The sequence below is a fragment of the Lepidothrix coronata genome, unplaced genomic scaffold, assembly GCF_001604755.1.
Source record: "Lepidothrix coronata isolate B3197 unplaced genomic scaffold, Lepidothrix_coronata-1.0 Scaffold79, whole genome shotgun sequence".
In the NCBI taxonomy this organism is placed as follows: domain Eukaryota; kingdom Metazoa; phylum Chordata; class Aves; order Passeriformes; family Pipridae; genus Lepidothrix; species Lepidothrix coronata.
The window spans coordinates 3,278,595-3,291,954 of record NW_016690259.1 but is presented as its reverse complement, the minus strand read 5'-3'; the positions used below and the strand labels follow the sequence as shown (position 1 = coordinate 3,291,954).

General features: G+C 37.1%; 1 protein-coding gene across 1 annotated transcript in view; it reads left to right on the top strand.

The window, feature by feature from the left end:
• The window catches only part of HHIP (hedgehog interacting protein), a 76,393-nt gene extending 64,595 nt beyond the window's left edge, over positions 1–11,798 (top strand). Inside the window, exons 12-13 of the mRNA XM_017820168.1 lie at positions 4,477–4,625; positions 6,843–11,798. Coding sequence (XP_017675657.1) covers positions 4,477–4,625; positions 6,843–7,036 — 343 coding nt within the window. The 3' untranslated portion in view covers positions 7,037–11,798. The remainder of the gene's footprint in view (positions 1–4,476; positions 4,626–6,842) is intronic.
• Positions 11,799–13,360: the final 1,562 nt, after the last annotated feature.

Sequence of the window (13,360 nt, the reverse complement as noted above, 5' to 3'; positions counted from 1 at the left end):
TTTTTAATTTTAGAAGCTGTACCTGAAGAGATGCTATATTTATTCCATGACAAGTAGTAAATTTAGTCTATGACAAGGAGTGAAACAAAATTATTTTTTCTTGACATTTTCCCTTATAAAGGAAAAAAACCCAACAACTAATGCACGAATTTTGGTGATATACTTTAGGATCATTCTGATGCCTAATATCTTCTGTGCAGGTAATTGAAGCATAACATTCCATATATTTTGTATCACAGTCAGGATTTCTACGGCAGTGTGTCTTGTCTGAATCTGAACATCCAGGAATTTTGTCTGGGGTTTTTTTTTTTCCTCTACTTTAGTGGAGAAGGAGAGATTTTGATATTGTGTCAAAAGCATGGTGAAGGAATAGCTTTCTGTTCAGTACCATTGTTTTACTGCTGAATTTGGCCCTCCATTTGCATCTGAGTTACAAATAGCACATATAGCAACTAAACCACTCCGTGCATTTTTGTGGAGAGAAGCGCTAAAGAAAGCACGAAATCCTGAGCAACACCAGGATGAGTTTTAACCTATTAAAGCATGTTAGACTTTTATATGCCTCTAAACTAACAGTAGAGGCTACTTTCTTATATTAGCTACGGTAAGGCAGCAAAAATTTCTTTACTCATTGTAGAGTCAAGAATTCCCAGCTCGCTGCACACGTCAGCAAGGGGATCCAGCGAGGGCCCCAGCCCCCAGTACAACTTTTCCTCCATGTTCCATACATTTAGAGTTGTTATACAGTTTCATGAAAGCCTGTTTTAACAAGCAAGATATACTGTACTGTACTGTATATATGAACAGCTCTTTAAGATAACTAGAATTGTACAGACCATATAAATAGTCATTATCAGCTACATTTTTGGCTGACTTTCTGTGGACCAAATAGTGCTTACTGTAAGAGTAATCAAGCTGTACCCTTTAGAGTTTTATAGATTGAGGAATACAGGGAAAAAAATTCTCTCCAGCCCAGAGTGTGGCTCCATCTATTCCCCTCCATTTTCCACGTCAAGAGACACAGCGAAGCACTAGTTATATAAACAAAATCATAGGCTTGTCTAAGTGCAGGAAAGATCAAGTCCCAACAGTCCGTTTCGAGACTTATGTTACCTTCGTGAAATTCAGTTCAACTTGTGCTGAGACTGAAAATTTCCACCCCTTTCAAGCCTTAAAAAATGCAAAGTGTAAGTATTGAGGGGCAGAGACTTTCTCTCCACACACGTTGGTCCCATAACAGCGTTCGAATCCTGAGAAAGTGTGGCTTTTCCTGTAGTACAGCTAAGGAAACCCAGCAATTCTCACACACAAGAAGGATTCTGCTGCAGCTGCATTTGTATTTCTCTTCTCCTAAGGCACTCTGCCAACCACAATTTTTTCCATCTTTGTTTCTACTCCACCCCACCATTAATAAATATTATCCAAGGCTGATGAGTACAAGTTATTGATTGATGGTAGAATAAAAGGCAGGGTTATATTCACAAGTACCAAGAGCAGTAGAAAATTTTAAATTATAAAAGTGACCAGCCATACTTGGCTGGATACAAAAAAAGCGTGATTTCTGCCTTCCTATCACATACAAGAAGAACCATATATTCCAGCATTATCATAGATAAATACTTTACATCTCTTAATAAAATAAATCATTATATATACAAATAAAATATCTTTGTGACTTATGAGGTCATTCTTTGCTAAAGATTTGCCACTGGAGCTTGTTTCCAAGAGATGCTCCAGGAGCCTGAGGTTATACTTCCTGCTAAACACAGCACTCTACTTGTGTTTGAGTAAGAAGACTCCCATTTAAAGTAACTTGAAATACATGGGCTTTAGTAGTGCCAGATGAAGAAAGAATCTTGCCTCCTATGCAGTTGGCTATAAAGAAATCATCTCAAATATAGATTTTTTTTTTTCCTCAGACATAGGAATGAGAAAACAGATATTTTTCCTTTAAATCTGAACAAGTCTCCACTGAAAATCATATAATTTCATAGAACAGTTTACAAAATATCATTGCCTGTGAATATTGCATATAATTTTTAAGTGTAGGAACTTTTTTAACCAGATCATGTGTAACACACTCATTACTACAGAACTGGAATTCCTTACAGGTCAAAAAAATAATGCATTATATTTAAAAGACAGCTGTGGAAATATGTAAACACTAAAACTGAAAGGGTTTCAAATATGCTGTACCAAAGGTGTCAAAACATGTTTCAAAGCCCTTAAATAATACAGGACCTTCAGTGATTCTCAGAAATGGTTTGGAAATCAGAACTTAGTGCCACGCTAAAGATTCATCTACACATTCTTTCTGCCCTTAACATCTTTGGGGAACCAGCTCCTCTGTATGAATGTTTAAATAATCATGGTAGTAATTAAGATTGAGCAGAGAAAGTGCTATGGTGAAACAAACCAGTGAGCCTGTACTCTATTAGTCTTTCTCAAAGAAAAATGCAAGAAATCCTGTAGTGTACAGTTAGCAAGCTGCATGCCAAACTGGGAGGGGGAAATGTAAGCCCAGTCAGCTAGTGAGGGACTTCGATGACATTAGGTATGAATGCTTATTTTTCTTAAAAATTATTTTTACTCTATCTAATATTACTTTGAATGGCCCCATTGTGCATAGAAATATCTTTTTAAAATCCTACTAGAACATGGGCTTCATTGATATTTTAGAAGCTATGAGTTCAGCTAGTTAATTTTATTTTCTTTAGCTTAATTTTTTCCCCTTGATATTTCTTCTGATGTTGAAATGGGAGATAAAAAAGGATGCCCAATTTTCCTCCTCTTTCTTTTTCTGTCACAGTTTTCTGCACCTCCATCATACTCATTCTTTCTCAGACTCCAAAAACTATCCTTTTCTCCACACAAGAGTATCAGTCTAGGATTTTAATATTTGACAGGGTAAGCAGGGCACAAGTTGCTATTCCAGCTTTTTGCACATAATTGGGGGTGTAATACTGATGTTAGTATTATGAACAATGTTATTTTCTATTCTGTCTAATACAATTTTGGTTTGGTTTGTTTGGATTCCAGCTGGACACTTAGCCAAGCCTTCTCAAAGCTCTCCAGAAAAGTAATAGAATCTTTGTCCTGCAAATATCAAGCTTAGGAATGTATGCCAGTAGTTCAGATTTTTTCCTTGAGAATGAGTAATTTTGTATTTGTCACTAATTAATTTAATTTACCATGATGCTCCAATTCAATTACTTGATTAGAACACTTGGGAGATCCTGACATTCTTTTCTAAGCTTATTCCTGTGCAATGAAACCTACAGCAGAGACAGAACATGGTACTTCTACTGGGAACCTGTAGCCTTGTGATGATCCTGTCAGTCTCTATCTGCTGAATTCAGACAGCAAATGTCAGTATGATGACATACAGCTAAATTTAAAACCAAACAAACAGTAAATATCTAAAAAAAAATAGGAAGTTGTATCAACAGTTAGGGCACACTTAAGTTAAAACACTTAAATCTTTTACACACTTGACACTGCAGAAGGAACACCACAATTACTCCTTTGTTAAGGAAGATAATGCTGTTCTTTTGTAAACAAAAAAAAAAAGGCTACTGGATATCCAAAATATTTTGTAGAGAGTGGCAGAAACAGTTGCATTACATAAGACTTGACAACAAGAAGCCCAACAAAAAAACCCAACATCTGCAATATTTTAAGTCAGCTGAACTAGAATTTCCTTTGTGCGTACATTTTACAGAATCACCTACAGAAAGGCTGAGTTTGGAAGGGACCTCTGGAGTCCAGCCCAGGGCTCAAGCAGGGACACCTGCATCCAGTTTCCCAGGACAATGTCCAGACAGCTTCTGAGTATGTCCAGTGATGGAGACTCCACAACCTCTCTGGGCAACCTGTGCAAGCGCTTGGCCACTCTCATAGTGAAAAAGTCTTTCCTGATGTTCAGATGCTTAAATAAGCATCCCAAATGCATAATCCAAACATGATTCCATGAAAATATGGAAATAAAAAGCCAGCAGAGTAACTGAATTTGTAGGCAGAGGTAATACTTTTGCAGAATTATTATACACGTCCTAATGTGTGACGTAAAACTTGTTCAGGTTACTCTTCCCAGCATAAAATGGGGAAGTCTGAATCAGCTAGAAACACAAAAAGACACCATCAGATGCTGCCTGTGATAAGCTCTTCAGCAAGCTGATTTTGCCAGGTTCAAGCTTCAGGAATTCTCAAGGACTATTATTCAACCTTGTAGAAGATCTCTGAAGGCACTTATATGAAATAATAGCAATATAATAATAGCACTGTATTTTTCTGTAATGTAACGTATCATCTCTACGCTTATTGGTTTTTCTGAGGAAAAGCGCGATCCCCTTAGCACACAATTTCTCCCACTGGTAGTACCAGAACAGAGAATCAGGTCTTTAAAAAAAATACCGAAATTTTTTCTCGTTGACCCTGACTTTTAACTGTTTGCTTGGTTTGTATATTTTTATTCAGGCCTTTAGTCCCTGAAGAATGCAAAAGAATGGCTCAGCCTGCACAGATACTGACGTCTGAATGCTCAAGGCATTGTCGGAATGGGCACTGCACTCCCACAGGAAAATGCTGCTGTAATCAAGGCTGGGAAGGAGATTTCTGCAGAACTGGTTTGTATATAGATTCATAGCAACAAGGGAAAAAAGCAGTGACATGTCATAATTTGCTTCCAGTTATTTTTTTCGGAGAAGTTTTAAGTACAGAATGCAATTAATAGCATAAATATGACATACAACAGTATTCTTATTTGTTCCACCAAGACTGTAAAATGAAAGGAAGTCAATACACATTCCTTGTTTGGACATTCAACTTCCACTTGCAGTATTATCACTGTCAGTGTCAAACAGGGGTACCTTGTCAGGAAAGATGGTAATAACAACTTGAAAAGTTTAGTTTGGGTACTTTTTGCTTTTGATCCTACAAAATGAAATGGCTCCAGTTTGTTAAAGAGGATTCTATGTACAGCTTAGCACAAAGGAGAACACTACTGTGATCCCTTATTACAGTGATTTCATTAAGTCTTGTTGCTTTAGCTTTTAAAAGTCACTTGAAGAAACTGTGGTCAAAGTAGATGTTGGGTGCACCAGCAAAGGGGTGAGGTGAATGAACCTGGAGTGCCACAGCTGTGCTATCACTGTCCCACAGAGGTTGTGGTTATGTCTGAGCTGTACAATAACAGAATGGCAGCAGAACTCAAAGGAGAGTCAGGAACCAAGACAAAACAAGGATCCCACAATGGACCAGGGATAATTCCAGTTGGAAGGGCACTCAGGAGGGCCCTGGTGAAGCAGGGTCAGCTATGAAGTCCTTAAAGCCTCGAGTGTAACTTTCAGCAACCTCCAGGGTTTTAGTGATGAGCAGGAGTGACTTTGGAATGAAATGAAATTCATGAAATCACAAATGATGGATCTTAGGGTAAGATTCATGAGCTGCCCATCATACAACCGTGCAACAAAAGCAGGTTGGAGAAATTGTCCAACCTTCAGTTGTCCTCACTTGTCAGTCAGAGCTTTCCTACCTTTAGAGAGTGAGGCTCATTCTACAGCCTTTCTCCAAGTGGAACTTAAAGTAAAAAATGCCTCCAATGTGAGCATAAATGGGTCTTGAGTAATCTGTTTTGTTTAAAAAAATACAGGTTTATGGTAGGTAATTTGATGGACACAATGAACAAGAAAGGTACAGAAAACATGTAGAATGAGGATCTTTCTTTCCTGTATTCTATGCAACATTTAACAGAGATGGTCTAAGCTGGACCTCAAGCCACTATTATAATTTAAATAAGAAAAATTACCCTACGAGATATCAGTTTTGTTCTAGTGTCATTAAGAAGCATGTGGATAAAATTAAGAAACCTGTATTTATATAGTGTATTATAAATATCTGTAAATTAATATTACAGTTTATTGTAATAGATAACACTAAACAGCATAATGCCTGAAAAAAAAAAGAAAGATACATTGTATATATCACAGTGCTATGACTCTACTCCAGAAGAAAATACCTCCACAACTAAAGTTATTATTAGTTTTGCTAACACTGGCTGCAATTTAAAATAGCAGTTACATTTGAAAAGCTGAAGCAAGCTGATTAACCTAGAACTCGATAGGTAAATCACCTGTTAAAGAGAGAGGGGAAAACTTTAAAACCTATATAACTGATAAAAACTGCTGAAAAAATAACTGGCTCTTTTTTCACTAAATGGAATTTAATCCTGGTCCCAGGGTTAAGTGATGCAAGAGCCAAGGGAGTGCATCTCTGCTCAGTTTTAGTCTGTTCTGCTAAGGAAAGAGTGTAGTGCAGAACTCTGTGTGGACAAAGGAGTTTACCTGAGATTCAGCACTTGCTGACTTGGGGATGGCCAGGTGCTAAAATGTCTCACCAACTTCAGGACTTCTTTGGGATGGCAGCATAAGAAATGGAATGAGGTAGACCACCCCTGGTCTAGATCTAGGTGTGATGTGTATGTTGTTTTCAAATTATAAGATATGTGGAGGCTGAAGTCTTTTGAAATAGGTTCTCTATTCACTCTAATATCCAATCTGAATATGGGAATTGGATATTTTAAAAATATCTGTTATTTATCAGTCTTTCATAGGTGATGTCCACTCAGACATACAAAATTACTTCCTCCCCCTAATATTTTAGAACTTTTAAAAATATGCTTTCGCAACTTCTAATATTTCATTTTTTCTATTTTGTTTTTAATCTATATGCTTGCTTCATCACTACAAGGCTAGAAAAGCTCTTAATGAATGTGTAACTGCATCTTTTCAGTTTGTGATGTTCTAAACAAATCAGAAAAATCACTGTTTTTTTTCCCCCCACAGCAAAATGTGACCCAGCCTGTCGACATGGAGGTGTCTGTGTAAGGCCTAATAAATGCTTATGTAAAAAAGGCTATCTCGGCCCCCAGTGTGAACAAGTGGATAGAAGCATCCGAAGAGTGACAAGGGCAGGTATTCTTGATCAGATCCTAGACATGACATCCTATTTGCTGGATCTAACCAGCTATATTGTATAGTTCCTGGGACTGTTTGGAAACTACACTCTCAACGGGCATTTGTTTTGAATCCTGTCATTTTTAAAAGACTCTTATCCTGCAGCAAATACCGGTGATTTGAGTTACTTTATTAATTTAAGTATAATATCCACAAATGTGCAGAAAAATTCCTCGTATGTGTGTAAATATTCCCGTACGTCTCCACAGACGTCCCGATATCCAATATGTGCACACATACCCCATGCACACGCGCTATCACAAATACGGTTTTGCAGAGAGTGGAATCTTTTTTAATATTTATTTCTTCATGAGAAATAGTTTACAAAGCAATTCCACTGTAAAACACATTTTCGTCACAGGACTTCCATGATGTCTTAATGGATTCTTTGATATCCCAGCAATCTCGTGTCTGTACGTATCCGATTAGAGCGGTGAGGAAGCAGTTTTCAAACGTCGCCGTATAAACTGCTGGACTTAATAAAATCCAGTTGTAACAGTTTCTAAGGTGAACTGAACTACATCATGAGACAATATTGCAGAACTGCTTAATGCATTCCTATCTAGGCAATTCATTGTAAGACTGTAACCTTCACTTTCATCAATGTAACTCTATTACAGAATGTTACGCATTTCTTTATCTAGCATAGATGCAAAAATCTGGTTATCGCAGCTTAATATCAAGATTGTTTCAAGTGTTTAATAATTAAATTATATTCGCATATTTCAAAACCAGTCATCCTAGAAGGTCTGCTTTTTATCATATATTTTATTTAACGGTGGGCACTGGGTTCATGTTACATATTTATATTATTTTATTTTATTTTTATAATATAGACATCACCTAGATGAGACAGCTTTACCATGTCCTGTAAAATACTAAAGTTACATTTTTCACCAACTTAATTGGAAAGACGGGGAAAGAGAGAGCAAACACACACACTTTAATGTGTTGTGGATCTAATCTAGAAATGTATCCTTGTGTCAACTTGTGTTCATTTACGACGGATGAGAAAAAAAACAACGGCCAACCAATCACAATAAAATTTCAGCATGTGTTAAAAGTGTCCCTAAAGTGGTTTTCACTGTAACAGGACAGTGTAAGAGGTTATGCAAGCAGGCTGCTGCCAGTGTCACACTGAACAGAACGTCCCTGGACGGGAGCTCACACGAGCACGTGCTGCCTGTGCACGGTGTCACTTGTACAAATGGTAGAGTGATTCTTGCCAAATGTGGTTCTAAATGTAAATGTTCCTTCAAGAGCTAACACAAAACTGAGTCTTTGTAAATGTATCAATAAATATGGTGTACATGCTCTAGTCAGGTTTTCTAAGGTATTAAGAGTCTAATTACATGTATATGCAGAACTGGTGCCCTCTCATCTCCAGCTCTAGGGTATTATTGGCGGTTTCTTTGCTCACTACTTACCATCTATCAGGTTTCCTTTGCACTATCTGGTTTTTATAAAATCTTGCCTAAGACAAGAAAACGAAGTAGCCACAGTGTGCACATCCTGTGGTCCTTATAAGCAGCTGCTCATGCATCAACAATTGACAACACTTTAGTCAATGAGATCTAAAAGACTGTAGCCATATTACTCTCCAGTAGCAAAATTACCTCTGCAGGGCAGCAACATGCAACAAATTTTCCTTTATAGAAATTTGTCAGTCTTCATTTAGTAGGTATTAAATCCGAAATTACAGAGCGACTGATACTTGCATTTCTGTGTCTTACACATTCCAGCTCAGAGGAACAGAAAATTACATTTGCCTTCCATATATGTTTGCCTGGGTTTCGAGTGACCTCATGCCACATGGAAATTGGTTGAGAAATCTTGGTTAAGTGCTCAGAGAACAATGGTCTGCATTAAAAAGTGCATGCATAATTTTGCACAATGTAGATTCAACTGACAGTCCATTGAAAGACATCTTGGGATTAAATGAGCATGAAGACCAAATTGCCCTCTCACCCCAGAAAAGGGTGGTCCCTTATAGTCACACGAACACTTCATTGGCTAAGCAGTGTGACCAATCTTAAAATGAACCCTGTGGTAGCATCTGTAGGTTAATAGCAGCTCTTTGTCTCCGCTGCTTTCTGCCTTTAGTCTTTTCCCTGAATTCCATCACAAAAAGTTTTACAATTAAAAAATGTCCTGACAACCATTTTTGTAAATTGACCTTAGCATCTAATCTTTCCTTATTCAACGTGGGTGACAAAAATGTGAACTTCTCCTGAATGAGCCAGCTGTCTAAATCTGTCACATAGCGCGGTTTTATTACACTCTTCATAATCAGCAAAGCAAGAAAGTCGCTGAAGTATTTTAGCAACGTTTAAATATCTGACAGAGATAACATCTTTAACACTTTCTTCAATGAAATATATTTAAAAATAAACCCAACTTTAATTCCACTGTGACACATTATTTTCAACAACCAGCTGGGGAGATGTGATAGTTCTTTTCTCACTGCTTAGTTCCTTAAAAAATACCACAGATGGCACCTAAATTGAAGACTCACAATAATATATATGCCACAGTCATGCAGAGAAGGGATAACAATGATCTTAGAGTTTTGATCTTAATAATAAAGACAATTTAGTTTACTAGTGAAATCAGAAAATAAAACTCCAGTAAGAGCTAAGAATTAAATCCAGGCCTTATTCAAATCAATGGCAAAAACTTATATCAGCTCTGCTGCACCCAGAAATCACTTTCAAAATTTAAGCAAAATACTTCAGCTTATTTTATTTAAAAAACATTTTCTGTTTGAGTCATTCCACCAAAACTTAAAAACCAAGAAGCAATCTAAATGAAGATTAGAGGGAAGGGGGAGATAGTTTGTGAAAGTGTTTTGTTGCATTTTTAAATCATCTTTTATATCATGGGAAAGCAAACATCTGCATTAAGCCCACATGTACATAGGAAGTCCCACTGCAAAAGAAGCATTCATAAAAAAAAAAAAAAAAGGACACAAAAAATCCTAGCTGCTTATTTATCAAAAGAAATTATACTATTAAAAAGAGTGAGCAAACCCCAGGCCTAGCCACCCAAGATGCTGATATAAAAAGGGCAACTGCAGTAATTGCCCTGAGAATTGGCATACAAAAAAAAAAAAAAAAAGGGGTCTGTAGAAAGCCTGTTGCCAGTTAGGTCATTCTGCAGCCATTCTCACACAACCTCCGAGAGTGTCCCAGAATAAAACTGAGCTTATAAATGAAACTAGATAAATGAGGCAATTAGATAAGGGCCTCCAGAAGGGATTTTATGTATGTGCTCAAGTTGTCTCTGTCTCTGTGTCTCTCTCTCTCCTAATCTTTTATTCCATTCATTTCTTCCTTTATTCGGAGATACTGCCTCTCTGTTCCCAACACATTGTACATTTCAAGCATTCTTTGAGGCTTTCCACTGTTAAAAGAGAACAAACATACCTGCTGCAAGAAACATAACTCTGTTTCTGGTGTCTGTTAGTTTTAAAACCTCTGGTTTATTATTTTGGAACAGAAAACTTTCATTTTTCTCTTTTTAAATGCCACTGATCAGAAAGAAGGCATATTATTGGAATATAAGGAGACAGAAAGATGTTATGTAAAATCAGCTCCAAATTGTTTCACTCCATTTCAGAAAAACATTTTTCTAATGTGTCCAATAAGAAATATTAACTCAAACCCTCTCCCTGGGAATAAATTCTTCCTGTTAACAGTCAGGGACACAGATGCAAACCCTTTGTACCTTTAAATCCTCACAGGTTATTATATGTCATGCAATATGTGTATGCTAATTATAACTAAGAGGACAAATTCTATATCACCAACATGACACCTCTGTTTATCTCCTCCTTTCATTCACTTCTCCACATTTGGCTTTGCAGCTTCTTCCTTTCTAGAACCACAGCAAACATCAATAACCCCTGGTTGCTGCAGGTGATGCTTATTATTTTTGAAACTGCCTGACAGACACGTGCAACAAAAAGGCTTCCCAGCAGGCTGAGGCTTTTATTTTTTGATCATTCCACAGAACTTTGTTATTTTATAGTGACTTCTAATACTGTGTCTTAGCTGGACATTTACAGTTCAGGAGTACCAGTCTCACACAGCTCAGGCTCAGGCTGAGAAGTTCGGGCACAGATAGACTGAAGCTGGAGGAAGGGAGAAATCACTTTGTCACTTAACAGTCACCGTGCTTGTCAGAAAGTTACCAAGTTCAATTGAATGATCAGATGCCTTAACTGAAAAGCATAATGATACTCCTGGGATTCTGAAATATTGCTTTTCAGTATACACTTCCTATAATTTGGGATCAGAAATTAGGATGTTTTCATGTAATATTATGCAAAATTGAGATTCTGAAAATATGAACAAGTAATTTCACAGGTGTAAAGTCCCACTGTGATAAAAATCTAATGTAATTCTACTTGTATCCATGAAATAGGCATTTATAAGATTAAGTGTACATGGAAAACACAAGTTTGAGGACATCCTGTTCTGCTTATTTTTCCTTAATTAAGTAAATTCTTTAAAAGACATTAATGTGTTTTAATTTATTATCCTTTAATTTATCTGTGTATCAGTTTATTTAGGAATGATACCATTTTGATCTTCTTTCCAACTTAAAACGTGATCCTCGTCTCAGGAAAAAAAACCAAAAGGAAGCCAGGATGCGAATAAAAATTCACTAATAATTTGCAATTAAAAAAAAATAACGTTCTCACTGAAAAGGCAACCAACACTTTAAATTTATTCCGATTCAAATTTGAAGAAAATTTATACCAATTAATCTAGGTTCCGGCTAGAAAAACCTGATAAATATTTCTGTAAATAGTTTCAGGACAAAATGCTTTAGAAACATTGAGAAAATACTGTTTTGCTGAAAAGTTTGTTGTTTTCAACAACAGAGTAATTCAGTGAAATAAGACACGTACTTTTGGGGCTATAGGTGTGAAACAGCAGAAGCCACCTGAAAGCTTAGTACAGGATTACTTTAATCTTTGAGGGCCTGACTCCAAGTCCATTGATGTCAACTGAAAATCTCCTATTGACTTCATTAGTTATAGGATTAAGTCTTTAAAAGATATCCACTTAGCTGGCAGAAGATCTTAACTTCAGACATCAGTGCACACATGACCTCTCTGTGTCTGCATCTCCAGTCATTAGACCAATGTTTTCCAGAATAAGCCTGCAGATTCAGCCCTGCACAAAGCCATACGAAGCATATCCAATCCTCTCGGGTTTCCTTATAGGTATTGCCAACGTTTACACAAAATCTGCCAGACTTCTTGATACTTCTTGAAAAATGTTGAACAATTAGCTCGCATGTGTTCTCTTTCACGCTTGTTTCAAACAGCACATGCCAGCAAGCAGGAAAGTAATTGAAATATCAAGTCATTGTCCCCATTTTATGAAATGGCCATAGTAAGATGGGGCCCAAGGCAGCCCCCACAGATGCTCATGAACATCCATGTAACAGTTCCCTCGGCTGTTTTGAGTCCAGTATTACAAGGGATGATTTTGGCAGTATTAGGTGTGTTTTCAGACCTTTTTTTTCCTGTATATGTAGTAAGGATGGTGTAACATTTCAATCAAGACTATATCCTAATCCAAAAATGTTGTTGTCACCCTTACTAGTAAGACTAGGGAGACTGAAAGTGGTGAGAGTCCTCAGTACTGACCTGCCAGGCCTAAGCAATAACAGGGTGGGACATGAGCAGACACTCCTTAGACGTGTCCTACACGTGGGTTTGCTGCTTGCCTTTGTTCTCATTGATTTCAGTTACAACTCTGCACACAGAATTTATCGTGCTCTAAAATGTTTTCGACATCCAAAAAATCTTAGCACAGCGATTAATCCTGCATGGATTTACACCGGGTAGACTGACTAATCAGACAGTATTTCTGATGCCATTGCTGGGAAAAGAGAAATGTTACTGTTTTATAGCACAAGTGGGTCAACTGACACATCCACCTTTTTCCTTCAGTTCACTCCTGAGTTATTAGTAATTGTTGTTTGGTTTATATATAAGCAAAGGATTATCCTGTTGTTCCATAACCCAAAGAAAACTCCCATGGGCTTCTGTAGGAAATTTTTCTTCACATTACACTGTACGGATTGGTTTGAAAGCCAAGCGACACACCTGCTTCCAGAGCTCTCAGTACTGAAAAGGTATCATCTGGCAATCATTTCATGCCACAGAAATTCACAAACACCTAATATTCTGTGTTATATACATACAATGTGTGTCTTTGCCTATTGTCTACACAGACAGGCTTCCACAAACAAAAATCTCAGAAATTATTGCACAGACAGCAAGCTGCATTATTGGAGAAGAGTTCTATTTCTACTGATAAAAAACAACT